The sequence below is a fragment of the Prionailurus bengalensis genome, chromosome A2, assembly GCF_016509475.1.
Source record: "Prionailurus bengalensis isolate Pbe53 chromosome A2, Fcat_Pben_1.1_paternal_pri, whole genome shotgun sequence".
Classification (NCBI taxonomy): Eukaryota; Metazoa; Chordata; class Mammalia; order Carnivora; family Felidae; genus Prionailurus; species Prionailurus bengalensis.
This window is the reverse complement of record NC_057348.1, coordinates 138262867-138288594: the sequence shown is the minus strand read 5'-3', so window position 1 is coordinate 138288594 and position 25728 is coordinate 138262867. Positions and strand designations below refer to the sequence as shown.

The 25728-nt window shown below is 36.5% G+C and overlaps 1 protein-coding gene across 4 annotated transcripts in view; it reads right to left on the bottom strand.

Annotated features, from left to right (window-relative positions):
* Positions 1 to 25728, bottom strand: part of CPED1 (cadherin like and PC-esterase domain containing 1) — a 272086-nt gene that overhangs the window by 161672 nt on the left and 84686 nt on the right. For all 4 annotated transcript variants that reach the window (XM_043589341.1, XM_043589342.1, XM_043589343.1 and 1 more), the window contains exons 5-6: positions 14145 to 14277; positions 12647 to 12815 (exon numbers count right to left, since the gene is read on the bottom strand). In XM_043589341.1, the coding sequence (XP_043445276.1) occupies positions 12647 to 12815; positions 14145 to 14277 (302 nt within the window). The remainder of the gene's footprint in view (positions 1 to 12646; positions 12816 to 14144; positions 14278 to 25728) is intronic.

Genomic DNA, 25728 nt, shown 5'->3' with positions numbered 1-25728 from the left:
TTTCAGTTTCATATCACAATATTAGGTCATTTACATAATTCAAAGGAATTTGCATTAACCAACGCTTTGAGGTTCAGGTTGAAATCAAATAGAAGTACACACCAAAGATAATGGTTAATGGAATGCATTTTCAGATACTAAGTCTAAAATGCTAATGCTAACTTTACGGTAATTAAAAAGAACCTATGTATCACAAAATTGTCTTAAATGGAAAAACAATGTCCAATGACTGACAAATGCTGAAAGCATTCCAAGTAATTTTGTGGGGTAGGCAATTTAAATGGCACTGAAAATGTACCATCATTCAGAATCTCTACTTAGCACTAAGCATGGATTACCAAATCATGTTTTAAAAATAAATGTGTATAATCTGATGAAAGAAAAGGGCCAAAGTGTCTAAGCGTTTTTGTCCTTTTTTCTTTCACTGTTGGACAGCTCAGGCTATTAGTGCAATATCTAAAAAGATCACTTGGGGGCAATACAGTATTCTTGTTTTTCTTCATCTCATAGCCATGCTAGTTTCCTCAGTGACAAAAGACTGCTCTTTCTTTCAAATTTGAAACCACCTTTTAATATATGGGAGGGAAAAGGCTGTATATCATTTTAAACTTACAGTGCATAAATCACATAAGACAAATGCAAGTCAGATTTTCTCCTGAAGGGAGCAAAAGTCTGTCTTCTTTTAGCAGACAAATCAGTTTTACCTAGTTGGCACATTTGGGGATATTTTATATTTACAATTTGTCACTGGCTTTGAGATAGATCTCAAAGAATAAAGGACATTGTGAATAGAAACGTTTAAAATGGCAGACATGTAATAAGCTTCGAAACGTACTGGTGGAAAATTATTTTGTTTCAATAACCAAAGTAAAAATATAAATATCATCTGTGTTCTCCGTTGGGTACATATTTTATAATAAACTTAAGCATGAAAGTCATTAATTGTTTGAGATACTTATTGCTATTGCCTTCTCTGTATTGCGTCACATTCACAAAACACTTGACAAAGGGGTTATTTTTATATCTGATTATTTTTTCAGCAATTTGATGAGTGGTGTCTCCATTCCAAGCCGTTTCTCTTCCCCTGTCTTCTAAGCACTAGGTATCATGTCAGGCACTAAAGGTTTATTTCCTTTTTAAATAAAAAATAAACATAATCTCTTCGTTCAAGGCCAATAATTTTTTGGGCCAATAAATTTTTCTTCTTTGTTTTTGTTCTCTTGATTCTTTGCTGACTTTATCTGATTTTTTTCTCCCAACATATTTTCCTGTCCTCAGAAGATATTTATCATTACCACAGTGATGGAACACTCAGGTGCGTCTTGTAAAAATACAGGAATCAAGATTTACAAAATCAATTTTAACTCTCTAGGTACCTACACAGAAGTGGAAAAATTCAGGAAGATTGCAGGGAGTTTTGCCTTAACTCACGGGTCCATTAACCAAAGCTCCATCTTACCATTCTTTATTGATGGAGAGTAATAAAGGAGGGGGATTACAGTTGCGCTGTCTTTGAACATCTTTCTGGCTTTGCCAGTTCATCTATTAAGGAAGTAATGAGAAACTCAAAAATTGAAATTAAGAGGGTGCTGTTCTCTATGGATGCTTAAAGTATTTGAAACATTGCTTATATGCTTTTTCCATGTTCATTTTTTGCTCTAAACATTTGTTTATTTTATAAACTTATGATTGGCGACGTGTAACAAATCAGAGCGACACTTCCCTGCTGGACGAGCCTGCACTAATTGATAAGAGTTTCTATGACGTCCATACGGCATACACTCCTAGGCTCCAGTTTGGAGAAACAGAAGCTCTTTGCAGGTCCTCCGTTGGACCCCTTCCTCATCCTCGCACAGGTATCCACTAGATGGCACCAGAGAGAAGCAGGTTTTGAACAAAACCAGTGAAGAGAAGCATAATAGGGAAATACACATCCTAACATCCAAATGCCACTGAGAAATTCCCTTTTCTATCTTTCAACCATTCCGAAGGCATTCATTTACTTCCCCTGATTTCACACTGAAGTAATTATTATATTACATATAATATAATGTATATATAAAATATATATTAATTATGTATATGTATAATTATAATGTAATATAATATAATATATAATGCATAAATACTAGTTAATTTTAATTTGCATAAATTAATTAGTTCACTGAACTAGTTCTGAAAATATATATCTGAATTAACAAAGATGTGATAGGTAAATTCATCATATTCATCTTTTGTTGCAGAACCTACTCTTAAATCTATTTTCCCCAAATGAGAGGTTTTTTTGTATGTTACAATTAATGAAGTTCCCCATAATAAAAATAATAATGATAGATAACCATTCATTGATAAACATTTTTGAGTGCCTTCCATGTTTACAGGCATTTTCTGAGGCTCTCAGAATACAGAACGTTGCATGCTGTTCTGAAGCTTATGGGCATGTGTTGAAATGATAATTTTTGATCAAATAAACATGACTATGATTAATGAATAATTATCTTCCTATTTAGGATAATAATTCAGATGCAGTATTAAGAATTAATGAATGTACATGGGGCGCCTGGGTGGCGCAGTCGGTTAAGCGTCCGACTTCAGCCAGGTCACGATCTCGCGGTCCGTGAGTTCGAGCCCCGTGTCGGGCTCTGGGCTGATGGCTCAGAGCCTGGAGCCTGTTTCCGATTCTGTGTCTCCCTCTCTCTCTGCCCCTCCCCCGTTCATGCTCTGTCTCTCTCTGTCCCAAAAATAAAAATAAACGTTGAAAAAAAAATTAAAAAAAAAAAAAGAATTAATGAATGTACATAATTACCTGACAAACCTTTTATGCAACAAAGCTGGGAGTGAATGAATGAAATGAATGAGTGAATGAAATTTTTCAAAATAAGAGACAATTTTGCCATCAACAGTACCAATGCAAAATAACAAAATTATTTTAAAATCATGTGCAGTTGCAAAACAACCATTCTTTTTCTAGAGCAATTATAGACCTGAAATAATATGAACACCAAAGTGGGCTGATTAGATATGTTTTTATTTTATAATTGTTATTATGTTTTTATTATGTCAGCTTTAGCCACATGCTTATTTAATTTTGTGCTTGTTATCTATAATTTTTATTTGTATAAAATCATGCTTTAAGATGACCACCCTGATGCAGTTTTTAAATGTAATCCAAATAAGAGTAGATGAAATAATACATCAATTCATTTTACAAACTCCTGAGACCAGCCTTTTATTCACATTCTTTCTACAAGCTGACATAAATCTCCGGGGCCTGCAGAAGGGCCAGATGCTCAGTAAAAAAGTCTTTTACAAGGTCAGTTCCACAGTCTGCAGTTTTAGATGTAAAATGAAGATCAGAAGAAGAACACTTCCTAAGGTTGAAAAACCATACTGTAACTTTAACCTGCATCCAGAGACATTACTCATTTTTACCCCGGGGAATATATGAGCAATCTCATCCAACATTATGAAAGGCACTGCATAAATACTGATGACAAATGAGGCTAACTTCATCCCCTGCAACTGTGTGATGTCTCCAAACCTGAGTAAGAGATATATGCATTCTTTAAAAAGGGTCTTTGTAAATAACAACATCCCTGCTTTGCCAGAGTTCGCTCTCCTCTGTGTACATTTGCTGACTGCACGGATGTGAGAGGCAGGGGCAGGCACTGGAGATGGAAGAATGGTTCCCAGAAAGCCCCGGTGGTGGGAGAGCTGGTGATTTAGAGCTGCAGCCTGGGCAGGATGTTGCTTTAACTTGGGTTTCTTTTGGAGATGAGTCTTACAGATAGATACTGACTTAAGAAAAGCCCACATTATCCCATGTTTTCCCCTTTCTATCAGAGTGGCACTGTCCAGAAATTCAAATTATGACATCTGTCCAAGGCATTTGCCAGAAAGCCACTGGAAGACCACTGAAGCATAGATGAGCTAAATTAGACCGGTTAGGGATGAAACAGATTTGGGCATTTCTTCACACAGTTAAAAAATTTTAAATGGTAGTAACTAGACTTATCATGGGGGTCATTTCATAAGGTATAAAAATACTGAATCACTAGGATATTTATCTGAAACTAAGAAGGTACTGTATGTCAATTATACTTCAACTAAAAAGAACATATCATCTCCAAATACAGTTTTACTTCTTAAAAAAATGGTTGAAATGATCCTCAATTGAATTCAATCCAAAACACATTTATCAAGAGCTGATTATATTCAAGGAATTATCTTCATCTAACTTTGACTACCGAATATCAACAAATGAACGTCTTTAAATGTAAGATGGCTGATCAAACAATGAGTTCATTTAAGTTATGTCTCAACTAGACAAAATAAGACTTTTGACAAGTCTTCCTGCCGGAAGTCACAAATCACTCTAGCAATACATTTTCGTCAAAGCAGTCTGTTCTGATCACAGGTATAAAGAATCTCCAGATGTCATAAAGAAGTTACAGATATGAGAGCTTCCTCTCTGCTGGATAACTAGAATGGATAAAGGGATAAATCGTGACTTTTTACTGTAAGAGCCAAATTTAAATTTATGACATTTCTTGCCATTAATCTATATGACCTGTGCATAAAGACAGCCATGGGCCCATTTGACCAAAATTTACAGTTAGAATGTTCATGTAAGAGTTCCAGTCATGGATTCATGGATAAAACTGGAGGGTTTTGTAATTGAATTGAAAGCATTTTAAGGGAAGAAGTTGTTGAATAAAATATGGCTTAAAATTGGATTTATTATATTCACCAAGAAAATTGACACTGCTTTAGCAGCAACTTATTTTTTTAAGAGAGAAAGAGTGAGCACGTGCAAGTGTGGGGTGGAGGGGGAAGAGGAAGAGGCAGAGAGAGAATCTTAAGCAGGCTCCACGCCCAGTGCTGCCCAACGCAGGGGGCTCAGTCTCAGGACCCTGGGATCATGACCTGAGTTGAAATCATGAGTCAGACACTCAACTGACTAAGCCACCCAGACCCAGGCACCTCTAAATGCTTGTTTTAAAACGGAATAAAAGGATATAGTAAACAAATGTTACATTTGCTATTGATTTTCTTTCCTGTTTTCTATGTTCCCCTCACTTTTTTTTTTGAGAGACAGCGAGTGAGCAAGAGAGAGAGGAAGTGGGGGGTAGGGGCAGAAGGATAGGGAAAGCTAGAATCCTAACAGGCTCATCGCTCAGTGTGGAGCCCCACAAGGAGCTTGATTTCACCACCTGGGGATCACAACCTGAGCCGAAATCCAGAACTGCACGTTCAACCAACTGAGCCACCCAGGCGCCCCTCTTCCCCTCAGTTTTAAATTTGAACATCCTTTGGAAACACCTAACTCTTACATTTTAAATTGTTTTTATTGTATAGAAGGAGATCTTAGAAGAAAATTTACTTTACAAAGTATCTATTTTTCATTATTTCTCAAACTTGCATTTCTTGATATTTTTCAAGTCTCCCTAAAGCTCTGGCAGGTAAAATATCTCAGCAGCAAACCTAATTGGAAATAAATGAGCTCATAGTTATAGCTGTTATTACTTTCATACTTCCACTAACTGCCAGAATATTCTATAAGTGGCCACTGATAACCGGTTTAGTAGGTTTGCCTCACTGCACAGTGCATAAATCACGACTGATTTAACTAAGTAATTCAGCCTTTGAGTCAAGGACTCAGTACACACACACACACACACACACACACACACACACAATTGTGTTTCCACAGAATTTAAAGCCAGTAAAACTTTGATGTCACATAGTCAGGCTTCAGAGTGGATCTTGGTCCTGTCTTCCACATTAGCATTGAGAACTGTTTCCGCATATTTTTCACATCTAAAACTATCAGGAGGAAGCAGTTTTGGAGGATGGTCAAGTGATTTAACAGATAAGTAAAATCTATTTGTTTTAGCTGAAGCAACAAGCACTTCACTTGAAAGGTAAATAGACACTCCCTTGTTTTCAGAAATCTAGCCATAGCATCCTGTATAACTTTGACCTCGTAAGGAAATAATCGCTCTCTGGAACATTAACCCAGGAAGCTGTACTACCTCCCTGTGAGAGCTGATAACGGTATTGTCCAGAGTAATCAGGCAAGATCTTGAAAAGACAAATTCCAAGGAGAGGATAAAAATGACAAGAACTGCATGCTTTCCAGTGCTACATCTACTGCTTGCCTCTGTCCTGCAGACGCGACAAGGATATGAGTAAGAAACAAACTAGTGAATAAAGCATGAAAATCTAAAGAGAACCAAATCACAAAGAGCTTTCTTTTCTCGTGCTTTACCTTCAAGAAATACAGTAGTCTCCCATTATCCACGGGGGGGGGGGGGGTCTGTTTCAAGACTCCCCGTGGATGCTTGAAACCACGGATACTATTGCACTCTGTATGTACTGGTTTTTTCTTACACATACACACCTAAGATAAAGTTTAATTTATAAATTAGGCACAGTAAGAGATTAACAACAGTAACTAATAATAAAGTAGAACAGTTGTAACAGTGGGCTGTATTAAAAGTTATGTGAGTGTGATCTCTCTCTCTCTGTCTCTCTCTCTCTCTCTCTCTCTCAAAATGTCTTCTTGTGCTGTACTCACCCTGCTTCTTGTGATGATGTGAGATGATAAAATGCTTGTGAGGGAGGAGGTGAGGTGAATGACATAGGCACGTGATGTAGGGTTAGGCTACTATTGCCCTTCTGCTGATTCATCAGAAGGAGGATCATCTGCTTCCAGAAGCCATTGGTGGCGGGGAACAGAAATTGCGAAAAGCAAAACTGCGGGTAAGGGGAGATTACTGTTTTATTTCTACCAGTCATTTCTACTGGGGCTAGGAGAAGTGATGCTTAAATAAAGAAGAAAAAAGGGGGGGGGGTACTTCAAAAGGACAAATAATAAAAATCTGTGTGAAGGGGATTGTGCAAGCCGTTTTGAACTGGTCTGTCCAGGGGTGGCAACGGTCAGGATGACTGGAGTGTGGGGAGGGTGGGTGCCAGAGGCTCCTTTGAGGGGACAGAATGGAGGAAAGTATTTTTGTTTTCCTCCTGCCTCTCCCCTGTGATCCCCTGTAAAATCCACCCCAGGACTCAGGCTGCTTAATTCTGGGGTGATTATGTCCTGCTCAGGTGAAGACTTGATGAGAAGTGTGAGATTGTAACACATCTCATATTCACTCCTCCACTCTATTGTCTCTCAAACCTCAAGTCTGATGGATTATAATGGAGAGAAGTGCTTCCTCCCAAGGCTTTATTTACTTCCTAAGGGTTTAGGGAGTAAAATTCTGACCAGAGAAACCACCTGCAAGAGTGGCAGCAGAGAGAATTGATTGAAAGTGGTTTTTGTGACGCCTGGAACTCATTCTGTGCCATCTCCTTGGGGACACCTACAGGACTGACCTTCCCCAAAGAGCAGACCCGTTGGAATACAGAGTATCTGCAGGAGCACTTCAGCTCGAAGAACAAAACAGGGACACATGAAAAGTACAGCTACCTCCAGTAGGGGGCAAGCAAAGTAAAAGTTAGGCAACAAAGTAAAAGACACATACATTGCTACTAAAACTAATAATAGACTCAGGACCCTGTGGTGCAATGGATAGAACAGTGACTTCTCAAACTAATGGACTAGGAATTTTTAAAAAGCATGATTAATATACTCAAGGAAATAATACATTCAAGGAAGACAGGAGCAAAATCAAATGTGAAAAAGAAATGATAAAGAATCAAGAGGAAATAAAATAAGAAATAAATTGGTGTAAGTAAAAATATGCATACTTCTTAAGGGGTTTCTCCACATGAAATGAAGGGGTCAAAATCTGGACAACAGAAGAAAGGAAGAAAAAACAGTGAGCAAAAATTTTTCAAGCAATGATGAAAACACATTTTCCAGAATTAAGGAGTAAAGACTTCAGGCCCAAATTGGAAACACTCAGTAAGGAGAGAAACAAATAGGGGAGGATGTCGTTAAGCAATCTGGAGAGCTAATTCCTATCTTACACGAGTTGTTCCAAAAAAATTGAAAAAGAGTGAAAGTTATCTAGTCCTATTTTATCCAGTAATCTCAACTCTGAACACCAGGTAAGAGAAATATAAGAAAATACAATTATAGGTCCATATCATTTATGAACATAGATATAAAAATCGTAACTAAACAAATCCAACACATTATTGCAAAATAGTCCCATAATCACATAGGTTTCATCTCAGTGATGCAAGGAGGTTTTATTAAAAGAAAATCTAGCGATGTAATATACCACAAAAATAAACCTGAGGAGGAAAAAAATCATATAATTTTATTAATGCAGGAAAAAGCATTTATAAAGTTCAAAATCTTTTTATGGTGAAGACTCCTAGCTAACCAAAAAAAAAGGGAACTTATTTAACTTTGTAAAGTTTATAAATCCGTCTCTCTCAAAATTACGCTCTAAAAAGGTTTACAAAGGAAATCATGTGATGTCTGGGATTTGTTTCAAAATAAACTGTTGTCTGGGAAGGGGAGTGGAGAGGGTGCAGATGAAACAAAATTATCCATATATTGCAATCGTTGTAACACACTGATGGATACTTTGTGGTTATTTATATTATCCTCCCTCTTTGGCAGGAATTATAAAAATTAAAGACCAAAACCTACTGCAAGCATTTTACTTAAGAGAGAAGCTTCAGCTACACTCCTTTTAAGATGAAGAACAATTTGAGAACACTTAACTCTCATTTCTACCCTTAAAGAAAGTACTGGAGGTTCTGACCAAAATTAGTAAAGGGAAAGAAAGAAAGAGAAAAGATATATAAGAATTAAAAAGGAGATTAAGGAGCAGCCGGGTGGCTCAGTCGGTTAAGTGTCCGACTTCAGTTTAGGTCACGATCTCGAGGTTTGTGAGTTTGAGCCCTGCATCCGGCTCTGTGCTGACAGCTCAGAGATTGGAGCCTGCTTCGGATTCTGTGTCTCCCTCTGTTTCTGGCCCTCCCTTTCTCACACTCTGTCTCCCTCTCAAAAATAAACCTTAAAAAAATTATTTTTTAAAAAGGAAATTAACATGACTTTATTTGCAGATAAAATAATCATCTGTCTTAAAAACTCAAACCTAATGATACTGATGATAAAATTATTGACACAAGTTTACCAAATACAAGTTCAACTTCAAAAATAGTATTTCTCTATCCTAGCAATAACCAACTACACAATACAATGTCAAAAAGCATATCAACAAATATTCTAAGGAATCTAGAAATAAACATAAGAACATACAAGATCTTTCTAGAGAAAATATTTTAAACTCTAATAAAGGAAAAACAAAATGATCTGACTCAAGAGACAATATTACAAATATAATAATAATAATATTATTCAAAAATTAATCTATAAATTTTATGTGATTATATATTGAAATTACTGGAGGATCTTAAAAATATACTTGAATGCTAAAATATTTATGAGGAAATAAATGTCTACACCATAGTTAATTTGATTTTGAAAATAAAAAGTAGAAGGAGCAACCTCCCTGCCAGGTGTTAAGATGTATGTACACTGTCAAAATAATAAAACAAGTGGGCCAACTGGAACAGAACAGAGAGCTCAGAGGCAGCTCCATATACAAATAGGAATTTATACAATAAAAGTGATATTATAGTCATGGGAAATGATGAGTTTTTAGCCCATGAAAATTGATCATATAGAAAAAAATTCTGGATCAAAGGTGACCTCTAGTTGAATAAAATATTTGTATGTCCTGGAAAAATTATAAAGGTAATAGAAGAAAATGAAGAAGCCCACCCCTGTGACTTAAAGATAAGAAACAACTTCTGGAACTAAATCTCCAAAGCAGAAATTATAGGGAAAGTTCAATTTGATGAATCAATTGAAGATTTCTGATCAACAAAGGATACCAAGGATAAAGTTAACCGATGACAAACTGAGCCATTTGCGAGAGTACGATACTACTGTTCACCTGTTGCAAGCTGGAAAGGTTAAGTGTTGGGCAGGTTGTCGGGACATGGAAAGACTGATAATGGCACAGGAACTGGCACAGGCGTTCTGGAGGGTAAGCTGGCTTTACTGAATTCTATCAAATGAACCCATAGCTGACGACCTAGCAAGTCCAATGATAGGTATATGTTTTCCAGAACAAATAGATTCAGGTTCATTAAGAGTCTAATACAAGAATTTGTACATTCGCAGCACTATTTGGATTAGTCGAGAGTTGGAACAATCAAGGTGTCTCTCACTGGAACGCTGGTTAAGTGAAGTGTAACGCAATACATCATGGAATACAGTTAATCAGTGCAAAGTAACACAGGAGGTGGACACATAACAACGTGGGTGTTTCCTTCCCGAAAATATGTAGTGCTTCACATAAAAAAGTTAGAAGAAAAAAATCTCTAATACAATACAATTTACGTAAATTAAAAGCACATATATGCATAACAAAACAAAACTGCATTTTTACAATAACCTAAACAAAAAGATACACATTAAATCATTGTAATGCTGCCCCAAGGAATTGCATGGGGAATAAGGATGAGATGGATTATATAAATAGATGTGGGAGTCTTGCACCGATGGCTAATGGCAAATTCTACAAGAACAGGGATTTTGGACTGGGCTCCGTAAACATTTGTTGAATGCGTGAATGTGACATGAATTTAGTGATATGATTCTTTTATCTCTCAGTACCTGAGTTCCAAAAATTAGGTTGCATCATTTGAAACTGCAATTTTTTGTAAGTCAAGAATGGCCACATACTAGCAATTTCATATAATTCAACCTAATATAAACAGAAATCTGAAAATAATTAAAGGTACTTAGGTAAAAATAAATAGCCACTGTGAAGACTGGTAGGAGATAACGCGAAAGACAAACCAAATTTGATGCTACTTTTTCATAATTAACTAAAAAACACCTATGTTGATATAGTTACGATAATTGTTCTTTAAGTAAAGTATCTTATGACTTAAGTCATCAACACTATTTCCCTCAAATGTCAGCCATCTATTTTACTAAGGAATACGGCATTTGCACCTTTTATCATGCTGATCCTTTTTTTTTTAATTGACAATATTTAAATGAGCCATTTAAAAATTTTTCACCATTGGAAGATTTTCCAGAATTTACAATGTAGTTTATGTAAGATAAATTCTGAAAAAAATCAGGTTCAGTTACTTCTGACTCTCTTGAAGCTATGAAAGGCATTGCACATTCTTTTTAAAAACAACAACAACATTTTATTATGCTTGAGATGCAAAAAGCTGTACCTATTTAACATATTCAATCTGATGAGTTTGGAGATAACTACACCCATGAATCCATCCTCACAATCAAGCCATAACATATCTATCCCATCCAAATTTTACCTCCCACCCATGTGTATGTATGTATGTGTGTACGTACCTATATATTATGTATTATTTAGCGATAAGGACACTTAACATAAGATCTACTCTCTTAGCAAATCTTATTAACTGCAGGCATTATGCTATACGTAGAACTCTAGGTCATACTGATCCTGCATAACTGAAACTTTGTACCAGTTGACCAACATTTTCTCATCTCCCCTTTTCCCCCCACCCCTGGTAACTACCATTCTATTTTCTCTCTGCTTTTCTGAGTTTGACAATTTTATTTCTATTTTTTATAATGTTTATTTATTTTTGAGAGAGAGAGAGAAAGAAAGAGCACAAGCAGAGGAAGGATGGGGGGTGGGGCGGGAGGCAGGGAGAGAATCCCAAGCAGGCTCCACTCTGTTAGCACAGAGCTGGACGCGAGGCTCAGTCTCACAAACCGTGAGATTATGACCTGAGCTGAAATAAAGAGTTGGATGCTTAGACGACTGAACCACCCAGGTGCCCCGTGTTTGCAAAGTTAGATTGTTATATAAGTAGGATCATGTAGTATTTGTTCTTTGAAGGAATTTTTGATTTTACAGAAATAATTGTTCAGAGGACAGGTAAGACAAAACAGGAAGAAATTGAAAGAACACACAAACCAAAGCACTTGAGTGTTCTTTCAATTTCTTCCTATTTCCTCTTAACTGTCCTCTGAATGATTATTTCTGTAAAGTTGGAAACTTCTTAAAATTTACCCAATATGTTGTCGCTACACCTTATTTTCAACTGAGGCAACCTGACTTACCTTTTATAACTAAATTTTTGGGGAGTTATTATTAAGTGCTTCCCAGAAAACTTTCTCATCATGCTTTATATCATCACTTACTATCTTAGGCACACTTGAGAGCTTTGTTTTTCACTTAGGAAATATTCCATATTGACTACTGTGACAAAATAGGTATTTTGCTTCCTAAGAATGAAGAAAAAAACATAAGGGAAAAGTAATATTTTCATTTGTTGCAATGAGTATATTTTTCTTAAATAAGTGGAAAGTCAAGAAAACAGAATACAGCCGAGAATTAGCTTTGTAATGGGTCAAAGAATTGAACTAAAAAGATGAATTGAGAAAACAAGATGTAACTTTTGTGATCCCTAGTGAATTAAGCTGCTTCCAGTTCATTTTTGAGCCTGCGCCTATTAAATGAAAATCTCCACTTGCAGCAATAAAATGATGCAATCTTTGTTCAATGGGATTTGATAATCATAAAGGTCAGAGAAAGGCAGTTCAACTCACTTTACTTATCTTTAATATACTTTGAATGAAATAACAGCTTCGATGGAATTTTACCTTGACAGTGAAGCGTTTTTTCTTTGGTGGATTCCAAACCGCGCCAGTTGAATGAATGAATGCACGCAAAGGGCTTAAAGATGTCACCAACACATATGCTTTAAGAATCACAGACAGTTCTTCAGCTCTAAAGATTGTTTCATGTGGAGCAAGGACTGTTGTTTGATTCCTAAAAAATAAAACAGCATAGCTAATGCTCCATAACTTAGGGTATGTAATTTGTAAATTACCTCGAAGCTTTGTACACTCATCTATCCTTTGTTGGACCTCAGCCTTCCATGTGTGGGTTTCCTTCAGCAATCCCACTGCTCATTAGCATCACTACAGGTACATATACAGGTACAGAGAGAGAGAGGAGATCAAACTGATAAGAGTTCTCCACTCTGGTAGATTTAATTAAAATAAATTTTTTTTTTGAAAGAAAGGTAGGAAAATACCTAAAATGAGGTTTAAAGATTTCAAAGATGTACATTGGTCATGTATGTACCATCACTACAAAAGTGATACAAATTATAGTTTAGGGAACAGTGAAACCTGACATTTTCCAGTCCTGCCCTCGATTGCCTTTGCTCTACCTTCTCCTTGACAAGAGATACTATTATATTTCTCAGTAGTAGACAGGTCACCAAAATATGCCAACATACATTCCCCACTAGTTTGATTCTACCCAATAACCATCACCACAGATAATTCTGGATTAATTTAAAGCACAGAGCATTAAGTAAACACTTCAGTCTACAAAGGAAAATTAACACTAATACTTTGTGATGAAACAAATATACTTTCCTCATAAAAGATACCAAAATGTTTAACTATTTGCTTTTTGCATGATGTTTCTATGTTTCATATCTAAGTTTAATCAATGAACAGACTATGCTATTTCAACCTTTGAAGTCTTAGGTAAACAGAGGTGCATAGGATTCTTCAATAAATACTGTTAACTGTGGAAATACTACCTAATAATTATAAAATTAGATGAGGTAAACTATTCTGTCTCTTGGATAAGATAATGAAAATCTCTTAATTTTTCACTATAATCTATCTACATTGAAAAATCATTTTCCTGGAGGAAACTTAAATAACTTGGTACCCTGCAGTTGCTTCCTTAGATCATAAGGGCCATAAAAAATATATTAACTAGAAAAAAAATCATTCAGCCATACTCATATACCAGGGCAATGTCATTTGAGTACAAAATGGAAGTTAAAATTTTATAGTTTCACATTGTCAAGGTTTCAAATTCAATTTCCATTAATGTAACTTCCTAGATAAGAGTCCTATTTACCCAAATGTTTATTTTTTGGCAGGAGAGGTTTGAATTAGTCTAGGAGAAAATCAATGATGGTGTTCTTTATTAAGAAGAGATAGCTGAAATTTTATGTAATAGAACCTAATCATTCAAACATGTAATACCCCCTCGATATCTTCAGGAGTTTTCTCTTGTTAGCTGTCTCCAAAAATGCATGCTGGATAGAACAATTCAAAATGATTAGCTTACAGCTGTTCACGTTGCCAGTCCCATGGTTTCCACATATGTGGCTTCACTGTTTTTAAAAGGTCACTCAGAGTACTCTGCTTTAACTGTATGCTCTGATCCAGACACACAGAGGGGCTCACCACAAGTTGCAATTCTGAAAAAATTCAAAAGAGCACAAAACAGTCATTTTATCATTTCTTTTTGGAATTGCTTCCAAAATAGTGTTTGTTGTGTTCAAATACAGGGCCCATGGGAAATATGCAACCAATTTTTTCTCCATTCTTAATCAAAGTTAGATTCATTAAATCATGGATGTTTAGAAAAGCCTTTGTTTTGTAGTTTATTGTCTTACAACAAAACAGGAAAACAATTGTAATAATTGATTTCAAATTTTCTTGCTCAGAAGGGAGGTAGATATGATGTCTCCAACTGACCTCACTGAGCAGATCTATTCTCCCCACATGTTAGAGGTGCACTCTTAATATGGGGAAGATGGCTGCAGGGGCAGCCTCTGTTTGTGAGGAGAATATTACATGGCTGACTTGAGTAGATTTCCTGGCAGTGCAGTCCGTCATGTGCTAGAGTCTGTCATGCTTCATGATATTGGTAAAGTCAACAATAGTGCTTTATTATTTTATAAAATATTATTTAATAGTTTTTTGAAGTATATAAAACTGAAGACCAACAATAATGACTTACTTCAAAATACTCACTGGTATTTAAAAAAAATAAATGTATTGGATGTACATGGTTAGAGAAAGTAAACTGTATAGAAAGCTATCCAGATTGGAAAAACAAAACAAACAAAAAACTCAGAAGCACCCAGCAATCCACCCCTAACCAGAGCCTCTCTCTGCCAAAGCCAATGCTTTACATATTCACCTTTGAAGTCCAAAGAAGCACCCAATGGGTAAGATGCATATGGCTCTTCAATATGTAAATTGATATAAATATCAGTATATCTACATTACTTATACTTGTAGATGTTTCTGCTTTTTAAATGATCCAAAGGAGACATTATAGTAGTTCCCCTCATCTGTAGCTTCACTTTCCTCAGTTTTAGTTACCTGTGGTCAACCCTAGCCAAGAAGCAAATGATTCTCCTTCCAACGTACCATCAGAAAGAAGGTCAGCAATAGCCTAATGTTATGTCACGGTGCCTATGTCATTCACCTCACTTCATATCATCATATTGGTATTTTATCATCTCACATCATCACAAAAAGGATAAATGCAATACAATAAAGTATTTTGGGAGAGACCACATTCACATAACTTTTATTACAGTCCAGTTATAACTGTTCTTTTTTTTTTAATTTTTTTTTCAACGTTTATTTATTTTTGGGACAGAGAGAGACAGAGCATGAACGGGGGAGGGGCAGAGAGAGAGGGAGACACAGAATCGGAAACAGGCTCCAGGCTCTGAGCCATCAGCCCAGAGCCTGACGCAGGGCTCGAACTCCCGGACCGCGAGATGGTGACCTGGCTGAAGTCGGACGCTTAACCGACTGCGCCACCCAGGCGCCCCATAACTGTTTTTTTTTATTATTAGTTATCGTTGTTAATCTCTTACTGTGCCTAATTCATAAAATAAACTTTATCTTAGGTGTGCATGTATAAGAAAAAACATAGTACGGATAGGATTTGGTAATGTCTGTGGTTTCTGCACAGGGGGTCCTGGGATATATTCCCTAGAGATAAGGGGGGGATTACTGTATAATCTAGGTCTATATCTAGCATATTAACCTACCAATCCATCCCAGAATCCTTTCCATATCAGCATATATATAGAATTACATTAGACTTCTTAATGGCTTGGGGTGTGCTGTTAAATGAATGCACATTTAATTTAATCATTCTTGTGTATTCAGATTAGTTTTGTAATGTTTGTCTTCTGTTATTTCAAAAATACTGCAATGAATGCTCTTATCCATCTATTTAGGTATACTTTTACGAGTTTATCTAGGGGCAAATTCTAATCTGTATGCGTAATAGTCAGATCAACGAATAAACACATTGTAAATTTGATAGCTATTACTGAATTGCCTTCGTTGTCCACATTCCCATTCTCTCCAACAGCATTTGAGAGTTGTTGTTTCCTTACTGCCAGGTCACAGTGATTTATTTTTAAATTATACAATTTATCTAGCTCTCAAAATGGAACAAAGCCTTTAAATTATTTTTCCCCCTTGTGCACGTTTCATCAATACTAACATAGTCTAATTTAAAACACTTCACACTCTTAAGTAAAAGTCAGCAGAAGTCAAGCTGTTCAATGTATTCCCATATCTCATTATTTAGCACAGTGTGATCTTTCTCAAAAAATGATAGCCTACTTGGAAGGCTTCCTTATTAATGAAGTTCTAATACATCATAATAAAAGAAATACTCAAATTGCTTGTTTCTGGAGGTGGCAAATGAAGAGTCATTAAGGTAATTTCTTTTCTTGGGAATCGCAACTTAAAAAAGAGTTGAACTGTTTCTATAATCCTTTACATTTGCAGCAAGGAAACGTGTTTTCTTTCTTTCTTTCTTTCTTTTTTTTTTTTTCTGAATAATCCTTTTTAGAGTTTATTACTAGGATAAGTTTTGTCTCTCCAGAAGAGCTAATTTGTGGCCTTCTTTTGTATAATATGAGAACAGTGTAATTTACTCCGATTTCCTTTTTATCCTTACTGCCAGGAAGCACAGCATTGATTTGAAGCCCAGGCAGAGCTGACTTTGAAGAAGCTACCCCTATTAAGTGTTTTACCAAGATAGCAGCTCACTGATTTTCAGGAAGTAGTAGTCAGCAAATATGTCAAAAAATAAACAATTTTATGTCACCCACTTTTGGCTTAGTTCAAGTGGAAGAGCCTATAGCATGGAGCTAAAGGAATCCAATACAGGAATTGTCAAGAATATGTCAGATTTCCACATCAGCCCCTGAAACTGTGGTTGAACAGTGGAATTTAATATTGATTAAAGTAATTTTTACCCTTTGTGAAATATATATAACTTTCCATTATCTTATTCCAGGTTTGGAGGCTACTCTTAATGATTCTAACCCCCTTCCCTGCAAAAAAAAAAAACAAAAAAAACAACTCTAAGTAGATGTTCTCTGACATCAAAAACCATTTCCATTTCCCTTAATTATAGCTAAAAAGTAAAAATAAGCTCCATTAATACCTATAAAAGCTGCAACTACATTTTATGGAACTATATAAATAATTGTGGAAATCTTAACTATCCTAGGTTCTTACTTAACAGAGTCAAAGAATTGTCTGTAGTCACTCTTCCTTCCATCTTTCATTTGGCCTATCTATCAAGGGCTCTCTCAACAAACTGGTCCAATCCACTTGTTTTAATATTCCATTCCCTCCTTCTCCCTTGACCCCCCCAACACACGCAGAAACCGAGAAATCCTCCATAAACGATGCCAAAACTAGCTTCTGTTTTGGGGGAAAAATTGGGAGATGAGTCTCTGTGATGTAGTCTTTCATATGGCCTTGTAATTCATTAGCACATATTTATTATTTCCAGAAAATAATTAAAGATGGAGGGTCTAGCATGTGTCTTTAGTGCTTTCCTATCCCACCCTATGAGGACTAAATGAATAAGCAGATACAGATACGAAATATCATACATTTTTATTTATTGACTACTCTTATCTTATTTTAAGGAGCTCTGAAGCTTATAACTTTACCTCTTACCCAGAGGAAAAATGAACTTTTTTTGAAGGCTGCTTTTCTCTGCCTTCTAATATCTGGTTACTGATATAGCCAAGTACTGAATACCCGATGAGTGTGGTGCAGTTTTAAGAAAAGAAAGATTAAACCAGAACCACAAGACCTGGGTTTTCATTTTGATTCTTACCAACCAATGCTTCATGGGCATGTGACAATGTCAAGGAATCTTCTAGAATCCAGAATATGATTCCCCATAAATCTCCTGATTGTCCCACATCACTAAACACAATGCTGATGCATAACAAGTGCTCAGTAAATGTTTGTTCTAGCAATGAGCTAGTTCGGAAGGTAGGAGGACTAAGCCAATGTGTACTTGGAGAACAAAATGGTATCCCAATGTATTAAAAATATTTTAATTTTTTCCCTTGCTTATGGCATATAATTATATATATCATAGGCAAAGACTAAACACTGTAAAACTAGCAAAGATTAGCAGCCAAATTTATACTGTATTTGATTTAATGTTTCGCCCAGAGCTCATAATTAATAAAAAAGTAATAGTTGGAAAACGTAATTATATTTCATAAATGTTTGAGTATTGTCTTGCATTTCATATTAGGAAGCTAAACTTAGCCAGTATTTTATTTTAAAACTTCCAATGAAGATAAAAGGTCTTAATTAATAATTGACAATTAGTTTTGAGATTAGAAGTATACATAAATACCATTTGTGGGTATATTAATTGTTCTTCCTACCCAAAGATATTTACAAGTCTTAGTCCTTAGCCTAGCCTGCAGGTATAAGCTATGCAAATATACCCTCAAAACTTATATACATAACAAATATGAATTAATATACGCAAAACTAACTTCATAGCCAGGAAGTCACTCTGGATCTGCACCCTGGGAGAAAATGAATGGATGGCAGAGTCAAAGGGGTAAGTGAAGAGACTATTAATGGAGAAACTATTACAGAAAGGACTGTTAAACAAATGAGAGGAGGGTTAAGAGAAAACAATAGGTAGTGAAGCTCCTGGCGCTTACCTCCCCTAGCTCAGGAGGGCAGGGATTATAGAACCAAACAAAGAGCATAAGTGTGGGAGAGGACACTGAGCATGCGCTTTGGTCACAGGTAGAAGGACACAAGTACTTCCAAGCCAGGGTCTGGCAGGAAAGCAGGTTGGGGATAAATATCCCAAAGCTCTCTCCTCCTGAACTCTGATCTCCTGCAGAAGCCAGGGGACAAGGGAGCCCTGTTGATTAGTCTGCAGTGGACAGTTTCCTGGGGAAGGGTCTAGAGTAGAAGGGCAAATGGAGAATATCCAACACAAACCCTGTATTTGGAAAATACAAATTTTGGCCCTCGTTTTCTCCTTACTAACCACATGTCCTGGAGAAACAATTATATGATATGTGTATTTGTGTGTGTGTGCACGCACATGTGGGAAGAGTAAGAGAGAAATAATATTAGCTTTGATCTTGAAAGCATTTGTACATGGCAGCAGGGCATGTCTTAAGATGAATCATATGAAATTACCTTTTGTTAGTAAAAACATGGCTGAACATTGATCAAATATCAGCAATTCATAATGTGTCTTTTACCACAATGTGATGCCTATTGGAAGAAAGCAAGAGAGTACATAAACCTACCACCTGTGAAAGAAGGTTCCAGTGGCTAGAATGTCTACGGGCAGGAATGACAAAAGAGTGCATTGGTTAGTTTTATGTGTCAGTTTGACTTGGCCAAGGGATACCCAGAGAGCTTCTTAAACATTATGGGTGTGTCTGTGAGGGTGTGTTCAGAAGAGATCAGCATTTGAATTGGTGGAATGAGTAAAAGCAGATAGCTCTCCCAGAGGTGGTTGGGCAGTAACCAATCTATTGAGGGCCTGAACAGAACAAAAAGGCAGAGGAAGGTTGAATTTGCTCTCTGCCTGATTGAGCTGTGACATTAATCTTCTCCTGCCCTTAGAACACTTGGTTCTCAGGCCTTCAGACTCAGACTGGATTCTAACCATTGGCTGTCTATATCATCAGTCTTCCGGTGTCTCCATCTTGCCGATGGCAGATCATGGGACTTCTCAACTTCCAGAATCATGTGAGCCAATACCTTACAATAAATTTCTTTATCTCCTACTCTCCCAATAAACACATAAATGATAGATAGAGAGATGATAGATAGATAGATAGATAGATAGATAGATAGACAGATATTAGAGATCTTATTATCTGTTTCCCTGGAAAACCCTGACTAATACAAGGGGCTATCTTGAAATCATTCAATGACTATTTGGTATGTGCTCTGAAAACAACAGGAGTGTAGCCCATCTGCCAGTTCCTAAAAGAGAACAAATACCCTCATCTCTGAATCTGTTTCCTCTTTTGCATGATGATGAAAAAGACAGCAGCAAGCACAGTGGGTACTAAACAAATATTTGCTGAATGAACAACTAAGTGATTTCTAAGGTCTTTTACAATTCTAAATTTCTGTGATCCTAGGTGAAAAGTTATGTTATAATTTTTAATATATGCTATATATGACCTAATGGAATAGATAAGTCGCAAAAGTCCAAGGGCCAGGGCTGGAATATGGCCCCTCTGTGAATTCAGGTATATTCCAGGAATCCTGAGTGCTTCACAAGGTCAGCCAGGTGCCATTTTTATTTGTGTGAGCCCCAACAGACAACATAGGAGAGACTGTTTCTGAATCTCCTTTGAGCTCCTACCTTCTGAGAAAGTATCTGGGGAATATCAACCACCCTTTCATTTCTTGAGCCCTGTACAAACTGGAGAGGAAACACACCACTAGATACCTTCAAGTTCACCAACTTGTTGACTCGTTGGCAGTTAGAGAGGAGGGATTCTTTTAAGTATTAAGTACTTCAGAGGGAATTCTCAGTTTACTGGACAGTGAGCTCTATGAAGTCAGGAATTCGGGTTTTCTCTTTCCATAGCATATCTAGTGCCAAACACACAAGCTGGCACTTAACGTAGGAGCTCAATATATCTCTGCTTAATAAGTGAATGCTAATGTCTTCTCACCAAATAGCTAGAGATATGTGCACTGGCCCTAGGAAAGGGGGCTGAAATGTAAAGAATGAGTCATCTAGCCGCTGAGCAGTTTTACTAGGGTTGTATGGTGTAACTTTTTGTTCATGACCTAGGATATTAGCATAACATGGACAAGAATTGGTTTTCTCTGTCCACCTCAATGTGTATCTGTTAGAGTAGCACGATGTGTTACGACCCTATCAGAGACATTGCAACAATACTGAGGAGGCTCCAGTGAAGAACCAGAGATGGACACCATGAGAGGAACTATCAAAGGCCAAGAGGTCTAATATCAGCAAAGCCTCCTGGAAACCACAGCAAGCATAGAAAACCATGGAAGAGAATGTCATAAGCAGACTTCTAAGAGGAAGGCTGCCCCTTACAGGGACACCAGATAAGAGAGGGATTTGGGGACCAAGGTTGAATCTGTTTCCCCAAGGAAACTGAACCTGGGCCTGGGAAGACATGGATGAAACCAATAAAAATGCATGTTCTGCTTTGTCTAGGATGTTGCAATATAGTTGCTGCCCAGTAACTTTTTTCAAAAATATTTTACAAATAATATTCCAAAGAAATTTATTTTAAAAATCCTGATTCTTGTTTATTAATGGATTCCTATTCATAAGTATGACCATGAACAAATTCCTTAACTTTTCTGAGTTCAATATCTTTATCTGGAAAATGAGAATTGTAACAGTAGTGACAAGAAGAAGAACGTACCTCATACGGATACTGACAGAATTAAATATAAAATGTTCTTTAAAGTGCTTTGCACAGCACCTGGAATATATTAAATCCTAAAAAAATGCCATAGAACTACTTCTAGTAGTAGTTTAATATAATCCTTTCCTATAACCTAGGAAACCTGTTTATAACTGGAAAATTTCAAAGTGTAACTAAAGTGTTACTTCTTTTGAATTTACTCAGCACTAAGGGCTCATCACTGATATCAGACAAAGACTAATAAATCCTCTTTTACATGATTATGAAACGTGACATTTGACATTAGTCGCTTCAGAACAAAGCAGGAAATATGGGATATACACAGATGCATAGACCAAAACAAAACACAGCATCTTTACTGGAAGTAGCCTGTGAAGACACACTGGTTTTAGTGACTTTCCTCAAGTTTAGCATTGCAATATCATCCCAGCAAAGCAGTTAATTTCCTGTTGTTTCACTTATTTAAAGGAGTTCTATATTAAGGCTAGGTCTCTGTGAATGGAGTAAGCCTAGGACTGACCCAGTTTTGCAATAGTGATGTCTATTCTTCTCTATTTTGTTCAGGAAGATAACTTTTTCACCCACAACCACCACAACTAACTCTTAGTCAATAGAACTAGCTCTTGGTCAACAAATCTATGACACATAGACAAAAGTCCTTGGACTATTTCAGACCTGCACTTGAGTTTGAATGGTATAATTTGAGGATCTATGTGCTCCAAATACATCAATTCCTTAATGCACTTTTACTTCCATTTTATGAGAGTGAAATCATTAATACATAATGCTAACCTTAAGCTAAGCAACTTGCATAAAGTGTCCACCAACTAATCAGTCAATTAATCAGCCAATCAATCGATCAAATGCTTATTGAGCACTCAGTAAATGCAAGCCATAAATGTTCTTTCTGTTCTTTTTCAGTGGAAGTGTCGAAGTCATGCAATTCTCCAAAAACAATTTTCCCCATGAACTGCTCTATGTTTTGACCATGACAACACAAGAACCTTGAATTCTGTTCACTTTCCTTGGTAATAAAAGCTATGTCAAGACGAGTACTTCAATTTTCTTGCCCCTGTGATTTCACTGCAATGACCAAACAGCATGAAAGATTGTTTTATTACTTTATGGCAGCTTAATTTTGCTTTGATATTTTTCTGCATGAATTTTCCAGGGAAAAAGAAAGGGAAAAAAATGCTTGACTAGTTCAGCAAGACCAAAGATGAATAATTCAGTATAAATTAATGAGCATCATTAATAATAATTTGAAACACAGTCTCCAACAAATATTAATACATAGAGTGCAACAAATATGATAATAGAGTAGCTGTCTAAACCCACCCATTGTGAAAATAAGTTAATCACTTTATTAATATTAAACTTTTTTTCTCAGTAACATTTTCTGGAGTAAGCCATGAAATACTATTGATATATATTACATCAGAATAATTAATGACTTACTAAAAATTTGTGATTTCCAAATTCTTCTTAAGTATATTAAAGTCAATCCTAATTTAAATACAAGACACAAACAGTGGGGGTGATTGCCCCCATTTTAAACAAAACGATGCATTAACCTATTTCTCCTTTAATGGTAACTTCACAGACCAACTCAATCTTCAATTTTTACCCTATGTTTTTGGTATAATAAAACATGCACAGTATTACTGTCAATTTTCTTCTCTACTTCTACACTACTTATAAATAAGTGTATTATATGTGAGCCAAGTACATATTTAGAATATCAATATTTTCATAATATCTAACTCCAAGATTGAGACAAAAATATAGAACATGTGGAGACTAGAGCCAGTTGCCAAATGAAATCTAATGAGGGCCAGAGATCCAAATGCCAGAAATAGGTCAAGAACATGGAAATATGTCAGAAAAGATTTTTGGTTAGGAGACAGCAAACATATTTCTATGGAACCATTTTATTCTAAGTTCTTTCCCCTCCCACAACTGACCAGCCATATAGTTGGAGTCTTTGGAGATCAGGCTTGGCTGAGCGGCATCATAATATAAGAGTCCACTCCTAATATAGATGAGGACACAAAGGGCAAGAGTCAGAGGTCAAGCGGAACCTAACAAGGATTTGTGAGATGGTGTCTCAGTTTTCAACCTTAGCCAGGTAAACTGATCAATAGCCAGGTACATTTGACCCATTTTATACCTTGTAAATGACTAAAGAATTAACCAACTAATTGAGCCAAAAGGGGAGGGGTCTTCATATCTGAAGTGCTAAATAACTGTTGGTCTTTAAAAATGTCGGGGCGCCTGGGTGGCACCGTCGGTTAAGCGTCGGACTTCAGCCAGGTCACGATCTCGCGGTCCGTGAGTTCGAGCCCCACATCGGGCTCTGGGCTGATGGCTCAGAGCCTGGAGCCTGTTTCCAATTCTGTGTCTCCCTCTCTCTCTGCCCCTGCCCCGTTCATGCTCTGTCTCTCTCTGTCCCAAAAATAAATAAACGTTGAAAAAAAAATTAAAAAAAAAATGTTAATTAGGTGATAAAAATTTTGAGTTTTTCTTTTCCTACTCTTCTCTAGATTTTAAACCCTGAAGTTAAGCTGTCTCCTCTCTGTGTGAATTTTGGTCAGGACATTAAACTCAAATGACTATTTTCTATAAGGATATTCTTCATATTTTCTTTATACATATCTTTTTTATTGCCAAGATGCTTTTAGTATATACATGCATGTGTGTGTATATATATGTGAGTATATGGATATAAATTTTATGTATATATATATTTTTTTTTTTAGAAATTTTTAGATAATTATTTTTCAGAGATTTAATACACTCTAACTCAGGCTTTAGTTTTGACATCAGCATTTTATCTCAATTAACCCCACTTGTCTGCATGTCCCTGAATAGCAATCCAGACTGAACATCCAGTTCTAAAGTGCCACTTAGATGCCTTAAAATAGGTGGATGGTGGATAGCAAGTCATTTATATCTTGTTTTTTTTTACTTACCAAATACACTGACTGCTTTTGGGAAAATGACTCTGTGGCACCCAATAATGTCCCAGTCATTTTTAATAAATTAAAGATGTGTAGTCATCACCTTAAAAATCCTGTGAGCTCTGGCATCAGTCAAGGCTCAAAGTCATGAGTTAACCAATCCAACTCTGCTATACTTTGGCTCAATGGAAGCTGAATTAAAAAGCTTGGATTGTTGGGGTGCCTGGCCAGCTTGGTTGGTGGAGCATGTAACTCTTTTTTTTTTAATTTCTTTAAATTCTTTATTTAGTTTTGAGAGAGAGACAATGAAACAGAGTGTGAGCGGGGGAGGAACAGAGAGAGAGGAAGACACAGGATCCAAAGCAGGATCCAGGCCCTGAGCTGTCAGCACGGACCCCAATGCGGGGCTCAAACTCCTGAACCACAAGATCATGACCTGAGCCGAAGCTGGCCCCTTAACCAACTGAGCCACTCAGGTGCCCCGGGAGCACGTGACTCTTGATCTCAGGGTTGTGGGTTTGAATCCCATGTTGGGTATAGAGATTACTTAAAAATTAGATCTTTAAAAATAAAAAAAGTTTTGATTGTTAAGTGGTGGAAAAAATTGAAGCTAGTTTTAACTCAAAAGGGAAAAATATTGGGTAACAGTGAAAAAATTATCAAAGTACAGGTATTCCCCTCTTTCTTTCCCATCTATTAAAGAATGATGTATGCTTATGTGGGAACCATGTCTTTGTTACAGTGTTTGGAGTAATGGGAAGAAATACATTTAAATTTTTTAAGTTATATAAATAAGTTAGAGAAGAGCGGATATAGAAATCAATTAGAAGAGAGGTTGTACAGGTGATGCTTTATTGAGCTAGAGGGGGTTGCCCAGAGAGAGATGAGAGTTATAAATGCATATTTGTGCACAAATTTCATTTTTTGTTGAGTAAGGCTAATTCCTCCCTTGCAGTCATTTTGTCCTGACCCCTCCACATTTCAAAAAAAAAAAAAATCTATTAAAAAACTCTAAACCACTCTTCAAGGCTTTTGGAGTCAAACCTATTGTTGTTGGAAAGAGTGTTTTGTTTTTTTTGTTTGCCAAACTCAACGTAATACTCAGCATTCTCTCAAAGGGGCCGTTTTTGCCTAGGTGCTGCCATTCATGATTCCAGTCTCCATAGCCAAGGTTGGGTCCCTTGGCCCAAGGTCAGGTCCCTTT